This window comes from Melospiza georgiana, chromosome 17 (genome assembly GCF_028018845.1).
Source record: "Melospiza georgiana isolate bMelGeo1 chromosome 17, bMelGeo1.pri, whole genome shotgun sequence".
NCBI lineage: Eukaryota > Metazoa > Chordata > Aves > Passeriformes > Passerellidae > Melospiza > Melospiza georgiana.
The window spans coordinates 6,323,775-6,343,648 of NC_080446.1; the positions used below are offsets into that span (position 1 = coordinate 6,323,775).

At 49.7% G+C, this 19,874-nt stretch overlaps 1 protein-coding gene across 1 annotated transcript; it reads right to left on the bottom strand.

Annotated features, from left to right (window-relative positions):
- Positions 1 to 1,044: 1,044 nt before the first annotated feature.
- OPRL1 (opioid related nociceptin receptor 1) lies at positions 1,045 to 14,910 on the bottom strand. Its single transcript, XM_058036406.1, has 5 exons — positions 14,665 to 14,910; positions 14,167 to 14,445; positions 13,453 to 13,699; positions 4,483 to 4,838; positions 1,045 to 4,131 (listed from the first exon to the last, which is right to left on the bottom strand). The coding sequence occupies exons 3-5, from the start codon at positions 13,677 to 13,679 to the stop codon at positions 3,608 to 3,610; spliced, it is 1,107 nt and encodes a 368-aa protein (XP_057892389.1). The 5' UTR covers positions 13,680 to 13,699; positions 14,167 to 14,445; positions 14,665 to 14,910; the 3' UTR covers positions 1,045 to 3,607.
- Between the last annotated feature and the right edge of the window lie 4,964 nt (positions 14,911 to 19,874).

The window sequence follows — 19,874 nt, forward strand, 5'->3', positions numbered from 1 at the left end:
CCCCAATCTGCAGCTCAGTAAAGGGTAACCCAGGGTGTCCCCAGCTCAGCTCTTCCCAAGGCATAAAACCATAAACCACAGAACATCCAGAGCTGGAAGGCACTCACAGGGATCAGAGATGAGCTCCTGGCCTTGCAGAGAACAACACCAGGAACCCCACCATATGCCTGAGGGTGTTGTCCATCCAAACCTCAGTGAAAGTGCAAATTCTGCTCCTTATTTTTTATGTTAGAAGTTGTAATTCATGGAGGGGCGAGTGTTGTTGGCTGAGGGAGAGAAAGGGAGATCTGGTTCTTGCAAAGCCAGATCTCTGCCCAGATTTACCAAGAGCCAAGGAGCTGCTCATCCCCAGCTCATCCATTCCTCAGCCTTTCCCAGCACTTGATTTCAGCCAACAGCAGCAGAGAGGATATTTGGTACATTAATAAATCCCATAATACTGAATAAAGCACTTTGGTTTATGGTTTTGCTGTAAGAACTCACCCCTGGATACTTATAATTAACTGAACTAGGAAAAAATAAGGATTTCCATTTTTTTTTCTCACCAATTTACTTTTTCTTTTTTTAAGAAGAAAACCACCACTGCTAATAAAAAACCCTCTCCTGATATTTACCTGCTTGGGCAGGAATATTGATCTCTGCAGAGAGAAAGCACTTTCCTTATTGCACATCTCACCGTCTGATCCATCTTTCCTACAGAATATGGCCTTGGCTGTATTTTCAGAACAGCTCTGCAATTTATTGTTCTCCCAGGTCACACCTAACCCCATAACTCCTGGGAATTGCGGGGAGAGGAGGTGGGAAGAGCTTTTTTCATCCTTCAGCAGATTTCAGCTCCAACAGCAGGCAGCTGCCTGCACTGCTGCCCTGCCACACATCACAGCTGCCCTCTGCAAGAGCCAGAGACCCAATTTTCACATCTTCTGTGCCTGTGTTAACTACAGACCAAGCTGTCTGTGTAACAAAAGTTCCCACAGGGCTGAGACATTCCAAATCCACCCAGTGAAATCCTCTTCCAGGTTATCATTCAAACCGCATAGGTTTTAATTTTCCTTTATTAAAGCACACAAGTAGCCACCTAAATGTCATTTACACTGCGGCAGTTGTAAAAATCACACCAGCACAACCACTTCCAGAGGGAGTTACAGAGCCAGCACTAAAGCATCCAGCTGACCATGAGCCTGTAACTCCAGAGGCACAGTACAATAAAGTTTTGCTTTCAGGCATTTGCTGCTCTTCTCATAACAAACTTCACTGAGCATTGAACAGAATGCCTAAACACATCCACTGCAAGGGCTGTGGAAATACCCAAAAGCTTGGTAAACACACATTTATTGAGTACTTGATTATGTAAGATCGTTGCAGCATAGTCATTATAACAAAATCCATATTTAAAAAATGCCAAACACTGGTAATATTTTCTTTCAAAGGACATAAATCTATTTAAAAACCCAGCCAAGAACGGCAAACGGAGTGTGGCTGTTCCTTGGCCAGCCACTGATGGATGTTCTCCTGCTCCCTAAAGGTAAGAACAGTTCCCAGCTTCAGCCCCAACCATTCCCAGAGCCCATCAGAGCATCCCACAGCTCAGGGCTGAGCAGACCCAAGGTCTCTCACTGCCCAGTGCTGTTACCACCACAAACATCCCACCCAACCCAGTTTTCCAAAGGCATGGATGCAGCTTGCCAGCAGCACAGTTCTCAAAGAGCTGTTCTTCACGTGCCTGGGGTTTATATGGGATTTCCTGGTGAGGGCTCTGGGATTAACATCCACTACAAAGTGCTTAAAGTGCCCAGATTCCCTCCTCCCTCCAGACTGGTATGGGGAAGTGCTAATTGCAAAGTTTGCTCTGGTGCACATCCAGATTCCCAATCAAATGTTAATCAGCATCAAAATCCTCCCAGCTTGAGCTGTTTACAAGGGATCTAGGTCCTTCACATGGGACACTGGAATTGCATCTATATTTTAAGCCCAACCATGAGAGAAACACTCTACATAGAAATATAACATCCAATTCCTTTGTACAGCATATAGAAAGAACATGACAGCATTAAAATATTGGCAAATCAATACATTAAAAATACAGAATCTCATAGATCAGAGCACAAGAAATATATTCACATTGGAATCTGTACAGTCCAGGTGACAGTGCTGGTTCTCATGTTGGAATTGACCTCCCATCTCCAGGTGGAGGTTGCTGCTTTGCTCCCCCATCAGCACCACTGGCCACCACTGCCCAGATTTCCTGGGGCTGTTGTGCTACAGGGACAAGCCCAGCCTGCTGCTCTCCCCAGCACAGAGGGCACTCAAGTGGTGAAACTCTTTGGGGAAGCTTTTGTTATCAAGTGAAATGACAGGACATTTCATCTTCCACAAAGCTGTGGCCTACTTTGGGAGAGGAAAATCAATCCATGGTTGGCAGGAGGGGTGGTACCCAGGCAGCATTTCCCACATGCTTTCAGCACTGTGGGTCTCATTTCAGTTAAAAACATAAAACAAACCACAGAAGCCCAGGTTTTGTATGGTTTGTACCCCACTTATCCCATGTGGAGCGGGTGGGACTCTTTTAGGCTGCCTCCTCCCACCAGAAATGTCCATGTCTTCTGGAAGAGCTGCCATTCTGACTTCTCCAAAATGGCTTTTCCTATACATAAATACATGTGTCTATAGGCCACTTCATTCCTTCCTCCTCTCACGAGGAAGATGCCCAAGGCATGCTTGGTAAGGTGAAATCCTACCATGTATCTGCACCTATTCCACTACAGACATGTATATACAGACACATTCTGTCCATTATTACACTGGAAATACAGAGTTAAAAAAAAAAACAGTAGCAGCATGTAAATGAGAAATTGTGTTCATTTCCTCAGTCTTTTTTTCTTCTTCCTCTTCAGAGCGACACCATCAGCTCTGACAGTCCCTTCTCCCCACCCTGCTCCCCTCTGAGAGGGGGGGGTTCACTGCAGATCCCATCTGCAGGAGCTGGCGCTGTCCTTCCAAGGCAGTTTGAATTTCTCTTCCCGTCAGCTCCCTCCTCTCCCTCCCTGCATCCTTGCCTGCGCGATGACTCATCCTGGAGATGATCTTGGGTTTTGTCTGATGGCTCCTGCCCACTTTGGCTGCAGCAAAGTCTGGTTTCAGAGCGATGGCACAGGAGGAAAACCCGCACACGAGCGCCTGGTGAGCCAGGCGAGCTGTTAACACCTCCAGCCAGGGAGGAAAAAAGCAATGCAAGAGTTCACATTCTGTCTGTCTCCCAGCAGCAGCAGCAGGAGTGTAAGCCCCAGGAGCGATGCCTATTTTAAACCCTTAATTCCCAAACTCTCAATAATGTTGCAAACCCCCAGGGTTTCGCAGGAATCAGCGGGCTGATTTCAAACACGTTCCTTAGTGCAGGATGCACTGGAAATTTAAAATGCATCAGATGGGCTGACTTTCTCTGCGTGCTCTCGCAGCATCCGGTTTTCCCAACCCCCACAATTGTTTCCTTGGTTTCTCACCTCTCAGTTTTGAGGTCCTGCTAAAGGGCCGTTATCTGAGTCAGTTCTGACGTGGGGGTGGTCGGACTCTGCTGGGCGACAGCCGCCATGGGGATTTCCATGCCTAGTCAGGCCGGATTGTTAGTCCCCTCCGAGTTCTTGCAGGCGTAGGCCACATCCTTGGCGATGCTGCACATCCTGTTGGACATCTGCAGCTCGGTCCTGAAGGCGGTGGGGAAGCAGAACTTCTTGAAGCACGCCTTGAAGTTCTCATCCAGGAAGGCGTAGAGCACGGGGTTCAGGCTGCTGTTGGCGTAGCCCAGCGCGGTGCAGAAGCAGGAGATGGCCAGCTCCAGCTCGCTCTCTGCCTTGGCTCCCAAGCACTGCACCAGCACGAAGATCTGGATGGGAGTCCAGCAAACGATGAAGACTGCCACCACCACCAGCACCATGCGGGTGATGCGCCGCAGGTTGCGGTCCTTCTCCTTGGAGCCCGAGAGGACGCGGACGTTCTTGAGCCGCCGGATCATGAGGCTGTAGCAAATGGTGATGATCAACACAGGGATCATGAAGGAGAAGAGAAAGACGCAGATGCCAAACACTGGGTCCCAGTAGTCCACGGGAGAAGGGAGCTTAATTAGACAATCAATCTCTGCAACAGTTAAAAAAACAAAAAGGCATGGAAGATCAGCAAACGCAGAAGAAGCAGAAAAGTGTCTGCACATTCAGATTAGTTTGGTTACTTAGGTTAATGGTTCGACTTGATGATCTCAGAGGTCTTTCCCAATTTAACATAACAATTCTATGTTTAATGCTCAATTCCTTGCATAATTCCACGTTTAACACGAGAAAAGCAGCAGCAGTGATACAGAGTGGCAGGGGCAGAATTAAGATTTAAGAATTAAGAATTAAGATTTACAGCAGAGGCCTCACCCCACAGATGAAACTGGCCCCCCTCTCCCTGAGCTCTCATGTCCCTCCCACTGGGTGCAGTTTTACTGACCATTGTTCTCATTCTCTGCAGATCCCATCACCATGGCTGGGATGCCAAAGACAGAAGCCAGTGCCCAGATGCAAACATTGACCACCTTGGCCTTGTGGGGCGTGCGGATGTCCAGGGCTTTGATGGGGTGGCAGATGGCGATGTAGCGGTCCACGCTCATCATGGTCAGCGTGAAGGTGCTGGTGAACATGTTGTAGTAGTCAATGGAGATGGCAATCTTGCACAGGACATTGCCAAAGGGCCAGAAGCCCAGGAATGTGTCTGTTCCCTGGAAGGGCAAGGTCATCAGGCACAGGGTGTCAGCCAGGGCGAGGTTAAAGATGTAAATGTTGGTGGCTGTCTTCATCTTGGTGAATCTGAAAGGCGGGAATGAGCAATGGTTAGAGTTCCCACTGACCATGATGGGTCAGACATTGAACTTTACCAAAGCAGATTCTGCTGATTTCGAAAGGAGATGCTGTATTTTCTTGTGTAATGAGATTGGCCATCCTCACCTTTCAACCTCCCACAGGTTTACCAACACACAGTTCAGCTCATCTCCTACAACACCACAAATGGTTCCTCCACAGTCAGTTCCATGGGCAGGAGAATCATTCCCTCAGACTGCTAGTGAGCACCATGAAACCCTGAGGCTATCAGATGGTGTTTCTTGAAAAATTACTTCAATAAGGCCAACTTAGGGTTTCTCTACCTATGGCTTCATTGTTAGAAGTATTGGTGAGAGCTTTAGCTAGTAAATGAAAGATGCAGGAGCAAGTTGATCAGCTATTTGACATGGGCTCATAGCCAGAGAGCATGGCGAATGTAAGCTGTCAAATCAGAGCAGGCAAAATGGCCAGCCCTGGCCAGCCAAAAAATGGTGAGGAGCTGGGTTTGAATCAGAAATCAGAATATCACAATGGATCTTTCTAGAGAAAGGAGTTAAGTCACGAGTCAAACACTAAAGATGTTTTTGTCATTTCAATATTACTTTTACCACACGAACTGCCTGCCCTGATGGAAGAGTCACCTTGCTCTAATGGCAATCATCTCCCTTTCACACTTGGGAAATGATGCAGAGCCAGCTGTGATCACCTATCCGGGGGGACGTGCAGTGTCTGCAGAAATGGAAGCTCAACAGTGACTCTGTGACTGGATCTAACATTTCAGCTCCAGGATATTCCCCTCATGGGCAGAATAAGAGCTCAAATAGGTATAATTTTAAAACTACAGCTCATCTATCATTTACTCTACTAATGGCCTTAGCAGAAACACGGCCAAAAATGGCAGCCAATGATGTTATTAACAGAGTGCAAGTTCATTTGAGGGTAACGCTTCTACCCATAAACTGCTGCACTATTTTCAGCCTGATACATGTTAAAATATCACAGGGTTGATTTTACTTAAAAAGCTCCTTTTGCCAATTTGATTCAGAACAGCAAACCCCCGACTTTCCTTCTCTGTTCTGTGCCCTCCCCTGAGCTTCTTCAGCTCTTGATAAATGATTTGAATGCTTGGCAGAACATTAGCACTGGTGTGTTCTGGGCTCTGCTGGGACACATGGTGACCTGGCCAGGTTTGCCAGGGAAGCAGACAGGGGAGCCACAATCCAGACTATAAAGTCTATATTTTTACCTGCCTTGGAGCTCTAAGCTAGGCTTGTATCAGAAGCCTGAAAGCAGCTTCAGAAAGCAAAACCAAATTATCCTATTTTTGACCCTGAAAGCCAAGGGAATCTTTTGGAGGCGAGCACTGCTGGAAACATTGTTGGGAATACCTTGAGGTCCCCACACAAGCCTGAGTGAGGCTTTTCCTGGCCCAGAAATCAATCACAAGTTCTTAGAAAGCCAGCTCAGACAAACTTACATAACCAAAAGCAGCAGAAGGAAAATACTGGTGCCTTTCCTTTTGTGATGGGATGAATGAGCAAAAGCACTTTGCTTTTGCATAATAAATCCAACATAACCAGGCAGCTGCTAGTTTAAGCTTTGGGATTTTCTAAGGAGAATTACAGCAGCCTCCAGTGCCCTGAACTCCAGAGGAGCATCTCAGGATGGTCAAGTTTTCCTTTCCTGAATTCTTGCACTTGGCCTAAACACGGCAAAGCACAGGGAGATGAGCTGGGTCTGTGAGTGGATCCACTTTGCCCTCCAGGTCAGGAAAGGGGGGTTAAAAAGAAGTTAAATCACTGTTTTATCAGGTTTCACAAAAATAAGCATTGTCAGCTCAGGCTTTAGGAAATGATGCAGTCAACCAAGACTGTGGTGGCAAAGGTCTCCTGGGAGCTGCAGCTTCCCCTGAGCCCCACAGACCTGGCTGGGCTGGCTCAAGCTTCCCAAAGGTCAGGTTTGTGGCAGTCCAGCCTTCCAGGAGGGTTGGAGCCAGAGGCAATTCATCATCATGCCTCTAACCCTTTTTACTGGCACTATAACTCAAGGGAATATCAATTTTGAGCAATGGTGAGCAACTTTACTGCAAAACAGTAAAAATTAAAGGTAGTTCCCGTTTTATTTTGTGTCATTGACCAGTGGGAGAAACAAACAACAATTCACTCACCTCCAAGCATCCATGGGGGACAGAGCTGCCTCCCTGCACACTCCTGGGTCCCCAGCACTGAACTCAGGGTGTGCAGAGCAAATCCTCAGCTCCTTCCCACACCCCTCCAGCCCTACTGGCCCCACTCCTCCCAGCATGAATTCAGAGCCCAGGTACAACTGTTCTGCCTGGCCCTGCAAAATCCCTCAGTGCACAGATCCCTGTCCTCTGCCTCCTTCCTCATCTCCTCTGGAGGTGATGGCAGAGGCACCTTCCCCTCTCACACTGACGTGGCTGCCCCAGCACTCCCTTCAACCCATCTTCCAACAGAATTTAAAGCTGATTTTGCACTCTTGAAAGGGGGTGAAATTAATTTGCACCCAATTAATTACTTCCACACCACTTTCTCTACATGCTGAGAGCCAACAGCCACTGTCCCAACCAAGCAATGTTCCCAAACATTTCCAGAATGTTCAGTACACACAAAAATCAATCAATCACTTCTCTGTGGATTAATCTCTCTTTCTTTTCCTCCAGAGCTGAGAGTGTTCTTTCTCTTCATCTGCTCCAAAAAAAAGGGAAAAATTAAACTCTCAGGCTTCAGGAGGCACCTCAGTCTCCTCCCCCACAGCACAAATCTGCTGCAGATAAACCTGTGGATTCCACGGAGGACATTAGCTCCCTGCTGGGCCACTTTCTTGCACTCTGCCACAGAGGCAATTTCCTAATGGAGCATCTCCCACAGGGCGGTGCTCAGCTCAGCATCCAGCTCCCCTTTGTCACTACAGTAATTGCTTTGCTCTGCTCTCCTGTTCCCTGGGACGCATAAAAACACCTGGATATCAGCTCAGCACTTCTCTTCCCTCTCCTTTGTGCTACCTGGACCCTCTGGCAAGGGGAATGCACAGGCTGGGAGGGGAGATAAGGCTGGGTCATTGAGGGTGGGCAGAGACCCTCGGGGCTTTCAGGACCTGCTCCCCACAAGAACAGATTCTGAGCCTTGGGGTGAGTGCAGACCTCTTGTTTCTGCACCTTTCCCTTTTCCACCCAGCCACAGCAAGGCTGCAGGGCAAGGGCTGGGGCTCAGCACCAGGTGGCTGCAGCAAACCCACAACCCAAAAGGGAGCAGCAGACACCAGAGGCAGAGGGACCAAAGCAAAGCCTGCAACCCTGAGAAACCCTGAGTATTGTTTCCAGGAGCTCTCTGCCTCTTGGAGCCTCCTGATTTCGGTGTGTGTAGCTGCAGCTGATTAGGATGCAGACAGTGATGTTCACCTTGAGCAGCTCCCTCCATCCCCACTCACACCCTGGCAGCAGTGCCACCCTTTGCCCCTATGCCTGGACATGCTCCAGGAAACAAAACAGAGCAGAAAAGGCTCACAGAGGATTTGTACTGAGCTGCTCCCACCCTGTGATGGTGGAAATCAGCCCCAGTTCTCTCCCATCTCTGCTCCCTGCCCTCAGGTTGTGTGGAGCTGATATTTGATCTGTCATGATTTGTGTCCCTCAGTGCCCACCCACCCCATGCTCTCTGCATCCCTGCTGCTCTGCTCACCCTCCCAGAGCCCCCTCAGCCTGCAGCTTCTGACCAGGGCAAGATGATTTATTCTTAATGCTTCAACAGGCCCTGAAAAAACCGCACAGAGCTGGAGAAGGACAAATTTAAATTAGTCTGGACTCTGAGGCCAGACACTACAGCAAAGGGAGCCACCAGCACAGCACCTAAAAGCCCATAAATTACCCAGCAAGACAGGGGCTGACTAGCAGGGGCTACTAAGGGAATCTACAGCCAGCCAGGACGAGCACACACCCTGGGACAGATGATCTCCCTGTCCTTGAGTCTCCCCTCTGTGTCTGGGGGACAGCTCTGAAAAACCAGCCCTGCCCTGGCCTGCCCTGGCCTGCAGGTGCTCTCTGGAGACCACTGTGGATGTGCTGCCACGCCAGGGGAGGAGCCTCTGTGGCTGCTGCTGCTGCTGCAAAGGCTTCAGCAGCCTGCCAGGGGCTCTCAGGGATGATCCCACGCCCCTGAGCAGGTGCTTGGCCACCAGGAGTGGTGCTCTGGTCTCAGGAGGGCATTCATCAGCATCCACCCTGCAGCAGGATGCTCTTATCCCTGCTCATGGGCCAGATCTGCCTCTGTTGATATCCAGAATGCCTCTGGGAATTGCCCAATCTCTGAAAAACACTGGGAGCCGAGTTCCATGTTAAACATCACAGATTCGCTGCTGCACATGGGCAACTCCCTTGCACCCATCCCACCCCAGCCTGGTGAAACAGAGAGCCCTTCAGCACACACTGGAGCTACAGGACCTGTGTTAGCAGGGACCAGGTGTGGCTATTGTGGGTCATGGAGCTGAGCCCAGCTCACCTGGGCTCATGGGGACCCAGACAGAAATCAGGGAGCTGCAGACCTGTCCTTTGCAGCCATTATCCCAGCAGAATCCCCTGCTGCTCACCTCACCTCACCTCACAGTCCTCACCCAGCTCCACTCACTCTCCAGGGCAAAGAGCCCTTCGTTTGGGTTTCATTTCTCCATGAATTGCAATAATTGATGTCTATTCATTCTGTTTTTCAAGGAAGAACTAAGAGGCAGATCTGGAGACAGCAAAGGCCTCAGATGGCCCCACTCGTGTCTGCTGGGTCCCCCCTGCATGAAGCACTCACTTCATTTCAGCTCTGAGACACACAGCTGGTCCAGGCTTTTCCCTGAGAAAGCTTTCTGTTAAGAAATCAGCATCTCTGAAATGTCATAATTCAGTTAATATTCCCTGTCTCATCACAGCCAGCTGCCCTCTCCCCTGTTCTCAGGGACTGAGGCAGTTTTCAAGCAGAACAACATCTGGCACAGCATCCCCAGGCAGGCTCATGGTCCAGGCACCACCCCATCCCATTTTTCCTCCTAAAGCTTCACCTGGAGGCAGCAGATGAAAATGTAGGGGCCTGACAGCCCTAAACTGCCCAAAACATTGCTTAAAGTGCTCTGCAAGGTGTTCTGCCATAGAGAGAGCTGAGCATCCCCAGCATTTTGCCAGGCTCCCAACAGAGAGGAGGAGTGCCCCAGAAATGAGGCAGCACTCCCAGGGAGGGTTGGACTGGAGGAATGGAGTTCTCCAGATCCCCACTGGATCTGAGCATCACAGCAGCATGGTGGAGTAGGGACAACGAGCTGCACCTTGTCCCTTTTCTGGGTCACCAATGGCTGGCAGAGATTTGGGGCCTCTGTCACACCTGGGTCAGCCCCGCCACCAGGGCCAAAAATACAAAAATACACCCTCCTCCTTCCCCTTTGCTTTCCTTCCTAAATCCAAAGATCTTTGGCAAGCAGCCTTGCAGACTTCAGTTAATAGCTAGGAGGGATCTCAGCGGCCTGGCTTTCCCCAAACCCTCTGTTCAAGCTCCTTGTTTCACGTTCATTAAGAAGCAGAACAGGAAATATATGCAGAAGAGAGCAAACAGCAGAAGGAGGAGGGGGGGAGGCCCCGTCTGTGCTGGCAATCCCAGGATGAGCCAGCAGAACAAAGGCACAGACAAGGCAGGTTCCCACAGCAGGCCCTTCACTGCCCAGCAAATCCTGCTCCTCACAAAAGCCCTTCTCCACCTCACCCAGCTAGTGCTGCTCAGCACTGGGAGGGACTGGCAGCCACATGGTGACTGTCTCTATAAATTAATAGCTCCGAATGTTAAATCATTCCAAATGCAATGGAGATGTAGGCTGGCTTCTACATCAGAGGGGGAAACCTTGAATTTGTGCTTCTCTGTGAAATACCGGGAGATTTAAAACTTTTCCCTTGGTGCTGCAGAAAACTCATTCAGGAGGAACAAAAAAAATGAGTTTTCCTGATGCCTTCAATTTCCTTGAGTGCTGGTATTAGAGTCTTTTTATTTCCCAGCTCCCTCAAAAATGGGAAACAATTACTGTCTATAGCACAACCAGTCTTTTTCTGGAAGGTAGCACACCATTTTCCTATGGGCTGTGTAATATTGAAGTCTGTAATGTTGAAGTCTGGTTATCATTGACAAAGCACAGAAAGAAAAAAAAGCTTATTGGAGGTGTACATTACCTACAGTGATAAGGGTGCAGCACAGAGGTTTTTGTCCACTAATTTATCATTATGATAAATTTTTCCATTAATTTATCATTAAGAGCCCTTAAACCCTGTGTTGGCTTACCAGCAACCAGCTTCCAATGTACTGAAAACCTGCATGAAACATCAAAGCTCTAATCTAAGGAGAAAAGCATGTGTTTGAGAAGCTCATCAGCATCCTCCTTGTACAGCCACAATTTGGCAGCTCTTCACCAATCTGTGCACATGGCCAGGGTCAAGAGTTTGATATTGAGTCCAATTCATCCTCAACCTGTTGCTGACCTGGACAGAGAGGGCAAGGAGAGAGGAATCCTGGGCAGAGATCACCAGAGATTGGTACTCATCAACTCAAGTTGCCTTGGGTCTAACTCAGTGCTGGTCTCAGCTCAGTGCTGGGCTCCCAGGGAACATGGGTGGGGAACAGCAGCTCCTACACGTGCTCTAGCTCAGTTATAACCTCCTCAGCACACACCTTCCATTTCTGAATAAAGGGAAATAGAGAAATGGAAAAAGCCTGAGGGAGGTTGGGTTGGCACCTGTCTTCAGTTTGCAGTTGCTTAAAAACTGTAAAATGAGAGGACACACACAAAAAAGAGTTAGATTTCCATGGGAAATTATCGTGCTAAATCCCTGAGTGCCATTTATCCAGCTGGAAGATAGCAAAATCAAAAAGGAGTGGAGCAGAAGCCAGTAATTTTCATGGTTAGCCATGGCACAGGATCCCAGTTTGGGACACTCCTGTTACGGGTGATGCTCCAGCGCCAGCCCTGGGCAGGGCCAGCAGGATCCTGCTGTGCACATCCCACCAGGGCTTTGCAGACAGGGAGGAGATTTGTGCCAAGGCTTCTCCTTACACACACCAAGGCTCATGCCCAGGGTAGGGACTCCCTTCCTCTGCTGCACAGGGGCTGCCATTCCCATTCAGCCACATCACCATCATCAGAAAGGGCCTCCAGCTCCTGAGCCTCACTACTGACACACTCACACACACCCACAAACTACTCCAACAATTGCTACTACACTGAGCAGGAACACGAGCTGTCCAGACATGGCACCAGTGTGCTGCAACCCTCCTCTGTGCATCTGCAGACTCCCCGGGGCTAATGGGATCCCCTCTCTGTGCCATAAACTCCTGAGATAAGAGAGCACAGACAGGCAGCCCGATGAACATCAGTCACATCACTCTGCCCTTGGAGCAGAGATTCAACCACTCTTCAGCAACCTCTGGTACCAAAGACCTGATTTTACAGCATCTCCCCCAGCCAAGTTGTAGTTATTCAGGGGAAAGATGCTCTGGAAGCAGTTGGGCTCCTGGCAGGAACAAGGCAATCCCATCAGTGTCTGCATACCTGCTGAACACTTTCCTCTTCTGCTGGAGGATTCAGCCTGTCTTTTCTGTGCTGGCAGCATCCACCTGCACCAGGAATCTGCTCCAAGATGTGGATAAAATGGAAGCTCCCTCCTTAACGTGCAGGATGCAGAGATCAGAGGGGGAATGCTGGCATTAACATAATCACAGCCCTAAAAGCTGCACAAACTTATCCTGTACCTACAGGGTGAACAAGGTTCCTGATTGCCAGAACCAGAAGGGTTTCAACCATGGCAGAAGCAGACTGGGACACTCAAAATGCCAACAATGGGCAGGGAGGATGGAGTGGTGCATGCTCTGTGCTGTCCCTCTGCAAAGGTACCCCCCCCCGTCCTCCTCACTTCAGCACAAGGAGCAAATAAGTTGCCCTCAACTCTGCAGCATCCTCTCACATCTTATTTAAGGCTCCAAAGGATTGGAACACTTACATTTGTGAATTTTTTTTTCCTCCTGTAAAAGTAAAAGGAAGCTTCCCAGCAGGCTCTTTCCTTTGCAACAAGGTTCAGCTTTGGAAGGAGCCAGCTCCCAGATGGAGCAGCACCTGCACACACAGCTGGGGTGCCGGACACTGCACAGCAAGGAGAGGTCCCATTAAGGAGCCAGCACACCCTGGCAGTGGAATGCTCCCAGCACATTGCCCTCCCCAGGGACATACAGATCCCTAAAAAGAAAAAAAGAAAAAAAAAAAAAAAAAAGGAAAAAAAAAAAGACCCATTTTTTGAGCAGCACTGCTCACTCCATTCCATTCTCTGGGTTAAACTTTAGGAGGCACCAGAGGGCAGCTGAAAACTGGCAGAAACCTTCATCACAGCCTAGGAAGGGAGGAAAAAAAAAAAACAAACAAATAAAACCAAAACAATAAAACAAACGCCACATCATTGCCTCCAAAGCACGCCTGTAACCCCAGGGAAGCTCCCGGCTGCTTCTCCCGCAGCAGGGATGGAGGGAGGGAAGGTCTGCCCCGCTCCCAGTTCCCCGAGAGCCTCCCCGTGTCCTACCTGACGATCACATACATGACGGAGCAGTTGCCCACCAGCCCCACGATGCACACGATGGAGTAGACGACCACGATGGTGATCTTGATGCTGAGCGGCAGGAAACCGTCCCCGGTGCTGTTGTTGAACCAGTTGCTGGGCAGAAAGCTCAGGTTGAGCATGGAGGAGTCGTTCAGCAGCTTCCTCAGGTCGGGGTCTTCAAAAATGCGGGCAGGGAAGAGCGGGTCCATCCTGAAGCAGCGCCAAGGACCTGGGGCAGCGAGAGGCAGCTCTAAATCTGCTGGTCAAACGGGGGGCAGGGGATTGTGGAGAGACAAGTGCACGAGAAACGCTGGGGCAAGGGTGATTTATTACCAGGAGAAGGATGATTTACTGCCACGGAACTCAGCCCCCCCCTCCCCGGAGCGCTTTAATGGGATGCAACCCCCGAGGCTGGCGCATCCCGAGCTGGCAGGGATCACGCATTTCTGCACACCGCCGGCGCAGGGCAGTGCGGGCTGCTCGCATCATCCATCCCTCCTGCTCCCAGGGCGGCGTGTCCCCACCTGCCTCTGCCATCCTGCGGGTCGGTGAGTCCCCAATCCCTGCTTTGTGCCCCCAGACCTTCCACTGCCGCCCCAGAGCCAGCGGGGCTCCGGCACCACCCCAGCGGTTCATACACTCCAAAACAGCGAGGAAAAGCCCGAAGTTGGCAATAAAGCCCTGCTGGGTGCTCACCTGCGGCGGGTCCCCTCTAGCGCAGCTCCCGAGCTGGCTCCGCTGCCCGCGGCCGCATCCAGCGCCCCGGGCCGGGGGATGGACAGACGGACAGACGGACAGAGCCGGCGGCTCCGCAGGGGGAGGAGGGGAAGGGGCTGCTCTCCAGGCAGGGCTGCCGCCAGCGCAGGGGGCTGCACCCCGGAGCCCACGTTTTTAAGGAAAAGGGAGGGATGAGGGAGAGGGAGGGAGCGGGGACGGAGGGCGGCTGGGCAGAGCCAGGCTGCCGGGCTGCTCCCACTGCGTAAGAGAAAAGCGGGAGGGGGAAGGAGGGAAAGAGGGAGGGGGGAATGATAAATAACCGAACGCGGCAAAGCCAAGGAGAGCCCACACCTGCGAGAGACACGGGCAGCGTCCTCCCCCCGCCCCGGGGAGATGCGGTGGCCTCCCCATCCCACCCCCAGCGTCCCCCAAAGCCCCCCAGAGCCCCCCTGGCACAGCCCCCGAGCCCCAGCCTACCTGGGGTGGGCTCCCGGCAGGAGATGCTGGGGAGAAGGGAAGGATCGGGCAAGGCTGCTGGGGAGCTCGGGATTGGGGAAGCAGATTCCTCCCTCCTCTGCAATTGTGCAACCTGAGCGCTGTTCTAGCGCAGGAGCGGCGGAATGGGGAATCTGACCTAGAAACTGGCAAAAAAAAAAATACTAGGAGGAACGAGAACTACGAGGAGAAAATTGTTATTATTGAGTGTTCTTCCAGCAGCATTAACTAAAGGTGATTTTGGTAACCCGAACCATCCTGCACTTCTCATCTGAGGTGGGTATTTCAGGAGCTGCAGTGCTAAATTCCTCACCTCCAGGTGGGGTGATGCACACAGAGCCCACAGGTACCTGCAGGTACAGCCTGGCTGTGGGACACTGACCGTGATAAACTAATTTCCCAGGAGCTGCAGAGCCCCCCAGGTGGGCCGGGGTGCACAGAGGGCTCTGGGATCCACTCCTAAAGCGCTTTGACTGCTGAGTACCAGAGACCCCCGCTCTGGTGCCTCTGGCCATCTGCAGGGTTTCCCCAAAGAAGCCATTTCCCGGCATTTTGGGGAAATTTCTCAGTGTCGGGGACACAAGCAGAGACACAGATCAGAGCAAATTCAGGGCACACTTACCCAAGAGGTGGAGAAAAAGAACATGAACTCTTGGGCACAAAATGTTTTTTCTCTTCCTAACCCACAGCCAGCCCAACACAGAGCTCCTGGGCCCCAGCAGGCAGCCCGGGCTTCCCCTTTGTGCTCCAGCTCTCCTTTAATGCATATTTGGGGATATTCAGCACAAAAGCTGCACCTTCTTCACCAGGAACACAGTGCTAAGGTGTGGTGCTGCATGGCGATTTTATTGAAAGCTTCAACAAGAGATCTCAGCTTTAACGGGGACAAGGGGAAAAAGCATGACCCAGAGTTCCAGCCCTCCTGCAGAACAGAACAGTCTCACTGCTTCACAAAGTGGGGTTTTGTCAGCCCATTAACGAAAGTGTGAAATAAATATTAGACCAGACATTACCTTAATTGTCAGTGGATTGATTTCCAAAGGCTGAAGCAAGGACAGCAGTAAATCAGTGCAAGAGCTCCCAGCTGGACAGCCCAGGAGCTGACGGGAAGAGTGTTTGCAAATTCAGAATTCAGCTCTGCTCCTCTCTGCTGGCTCTCACCCCAACAAGTGCTCTCAGCCCTTCCCACTCTCCTTTATGTTCATGCAGAGCAGCAAATACAGCAGGTTCACCTATTTATCTTGTGGTTTTCTTTCTGGCCTGAGAGATGTGTTTCAAAAAGGCTGCTGGAAAAGGGATCAGGAATGCACTTTGAACTACTGACAGCCAAGATATGCATCTGTGACAAATATCCTTAAAAATTCCCCTCATCCAGTCCTCTAGTTGTTCTTTAGTGTTCATCCCTGCCCTCTTTGTGTGGGGAAAAAATCCCAGGATGGTCATGCTGCACCTCCAGTCCCAATCCTGCTGCTTCACACGATTTCAATCCAATTATAATTCAGTAATGGTGAGATCTGTCCTTCCAGAATGTCTCATGGGATGCTAACACATGCTCTGCTCAGGGTCCCTGGGGTGAGAGGAGGACAATAGGACAATCATCTCAAGAGCATGATTGCAAGATTTCTTCCTCATCAGAAGCCTCCTGTGCATTGGGGTCTATGCACCAAGCCTGGGAAGGAAGACCCAGGCTTGGTGCATAGACCCCAATGGACAGGAGGCTTAGACAACCTAAATTTTGCCAACATTATCCCAAAAAGGATTTTATCCCAGCTATTTCTTTGAAAAACAGATCAGCTCCTCAGTTTGAAGGTTTCTCAGCGGGCAGCAAGGTAAGAAAAGCCAAGAGAAGAACAAGACAAAAGGCCACCCTTCTTCCAGGGGATGCCCAGGGAGCTTTTGGGGAGGCAGCAGCTCCCACACACCATCAGGAGATGCTGAATCTACAACAGAGAGTCCGGGGCATCGACATGGAATGAAAACACCTTCCAGCAGAGCAGATTGCTCCAAGCCCCCTCCAACCTGGCACTGAACACTCCCGGGGATGGGGCAGCCACAAACACCTTTATCATTCCTGCCTCCAAATTCCTGGAGCATCAGCACAGCCTGCATCAGTTGTGGATGAAAAATCCTTAATTATTTCAAGATAATCCAGTTCAAGTGTCAGTAATTGCATCCTCTGCCATTTCAACCAGTTTAACTTTACAGACATTGTTCCCAAATGTGGAGAACCTTTGCTGATTCTGCAGAAAACACCTCTCAGCCACCTGCATCTCATAATAGCAACAGCCCACAGGGATTTATTTTTTTCTTTGCCTTTCCTTTCAGGGGGTGAAGATGTCTGCATGTCAGAGCTGTTTTGTCACCTTTAGCACGGTTTGTCAATCTGTTTAATCAAGGCCATCACGAGCAGAGAATTAATTTTTCAAGAGGTAAAATCATTTTTTCATGCAGGGAACGAGCACCTGGGCTGGAGAGGAGCAGGAGAAAGGCTGGGGGAGTGTGGAGTGTGCTGGAAAGCAAAGGTTCAAAAATGCAACTGTCACTCCTGGGATGATGGGCACCTGATTAATGGCTTGCCAAAGGCTAATTAGCTAAATTTGGACCACAGCCACTGGTAATGGGTGATATTAGAACATTAATGATGACAAAAATTTAGCAATGATGTATCCCTTCCTAAGGCGGGGGAGTTAGAACTGGATGATCTTTATGGATTTATGGTCAGCAGAGCATCAGGGAAACAAGAAAAAAAATAAATCAAAAGAGATAAAAATATGAAAATATCTTTTCTTGAATTCTAAAACCCACTTTTCCAGAGCAGCCTTTACAAGGGGATTCAGTGGTACTTCACTGAGACAGTGGTGATAAATTCTCTTCCTTGCATGGTGCTATAAATCATGAAACAACACAAGACAAGAAAGATTCCACAACTGGATTATCTGCCCTCCATGGCCAGCAGACTCATTCAAAGAATGAGAAATAACATCTATTAAAAAGAAGAGGACATTGGCTTCTTCAATATTTCCAGTGATACATATTCATTGTAGCTTTTGTACTTCCTCAAGTCAGACTCATTTCAGAGATGACAGAAACCTCTGCAGACTCTTCTCTGCATTGCTGAGCATCAGGGTGAAAGGAAAAGCAGAAAATCTGTTCCCAAGGAGCAGGGATGGGCCTGGGACAAACACTGTGGGAAAGGAACCCACTGACTGCAGTGTGTTGGGGTGCTGCCTGAATCCCAGTCCCAGCAAGGGGAATGGGCCAGTGGGATGTCCCAGGCCTTGTCCTGCCTTGGTCACAGTCCCCATCTCCCTTCCATGATCATTGAACTCCTCAGGAGGAGCAGATCTGGGAGAAGATCTCAGGGTGCAATGGCAGGGTGATGGTGCAGCCCCATCAGAGGTGGCTGATCCCAGTGCATCCCATAAACTCCCAGACCCAGTCACAAACACAGGCTGGGACATTCCCACACAGAGTTTAGGCCCAGCCCAGCAGAGAAAGGCAGCTGAGCTCATCCATCCCCACATGCCTGAGGGGCAGCTTCTCCTGCCCGGGGGTGACACCTCTGTACCCCGACAGCCCACCTGAATGCTGGCTGGGCACCTCCCTGCCAATCCCTGAGCCTGCGAGGAGCTGATTTATAGAAACACATTATGCAATGAAACAATTTCCTGAAGGATCAGCTGGTTCCCAGGGCCACCAGCCTCACAAAGCTGGAGTCAATGGGCTCCTTTTTCTAAATCAGCAGGGCAGCAGAACAAGTGTCATTCATGCCCATTTCATGCACAAATACTGTGGAAATCTCTCCGTTTCTCTTCTACACATCCACAGGGTCCAAGGTAAGGAGAATAACCAGGATTAGTGCCAACAGCCCCCTGCATTTTAAGAAAACTGTGTGCTGCTAGGCCTGATCCTCATTACTTACAACTAATTGGAGCAGACCTTGCTTTCACCAAAAATTAATTTAGAGCAAAAAATCCCCCAAGCTCCAGCAGGAGAAAGAACACACAGTGGTACCAACTTCACTGATATTTTATTGTCTGCCATCAATATTTGCAATTTTCAAGGGACTGATCATTTCAGGTGACTGCAGATGAGGCCATAAATCTTCACTGCAGCATTAAATTGTGTTTTACTGTCTTCCTCCTCTTTGCATCTCAAACTCATGAACCTGGAAACAAGCAAGTCCCTCTACTCTTACAAGACATAAGCTCTCCTCACTCCCATTATTCCTTGCCCAGTACACTGATTTTTTTTTCACCATTCTGGGAATGGGAACCCACAAGCCAAGGCTCACTGTTTGGGTGTCCCAGAGGCTGAGAGAGTAAGGGTCTCTGATTTCAAGAAAGGCAGTGATGGTTGCAGGATTTACACAGGTACTGAGTAAGAAACAGCAGCAGAATATTAATTTAGATCCTCTAAACACCATCCCAGCATTTTAACCTCTTATCCCTTAGGGAGGAAAACATCTCTGTGCTCAGATGGTGAATTTCACAGGAGCCTTTCAAAGTAAAGATCTGCTTATCACCTTTGTGCTGCAGTCCTTTTATACAGCCAACAGCTTGGAGAGCAACAAAATCACTGCAAAAAATAAAAGTCTGACACCAAGATACCCAGAAACCATTTGCTGTTTGCTTCCTCCTGAACTTGCTCTCCCCAAAGAGAAGTCATTCAAGTTCTCACTGTTGTGTGGATCAATAGCAGCTGATGCCTGATAAACCAGCCCAAAGCAAGATGTTTTCACAGCTTTGACCCACCTGAACTCAGCCCCTGAAGCTTTCCCTCATTCCATTCTCCAGCAAGAGGAAACAATGGATGTTTACTGAAAATTTCAAGCAACTGTAGAGGGAAATGTATTCCCACCAAAGGCTTGAAAAGGCTGCAGCCTTTCACAAATCTGTAACTGGGGAGAAGCACCAGTGAGGTAGAGGAGATGTATGTAAATAAGATGCAGCAAGCAGCAGATATGTGCTGTCTCCTCACATATGCTATTTATGTGGCTGTCATGCTCTGGAGATGGCACACAGAGAGCCGTGGCAGCAGCGCCATGCACACACTCCAAACCCCCATCATTCTGGGTGGGATTGGGAGTCAACAGCCTTGCTGGGACAAGCTGGTTCCAGCAAAGCTGTGCTGACTCACTGAAGCCAAAAAACTGGGTCTGAGTGTTTGACAGGATAAAAGAACACTTTTAA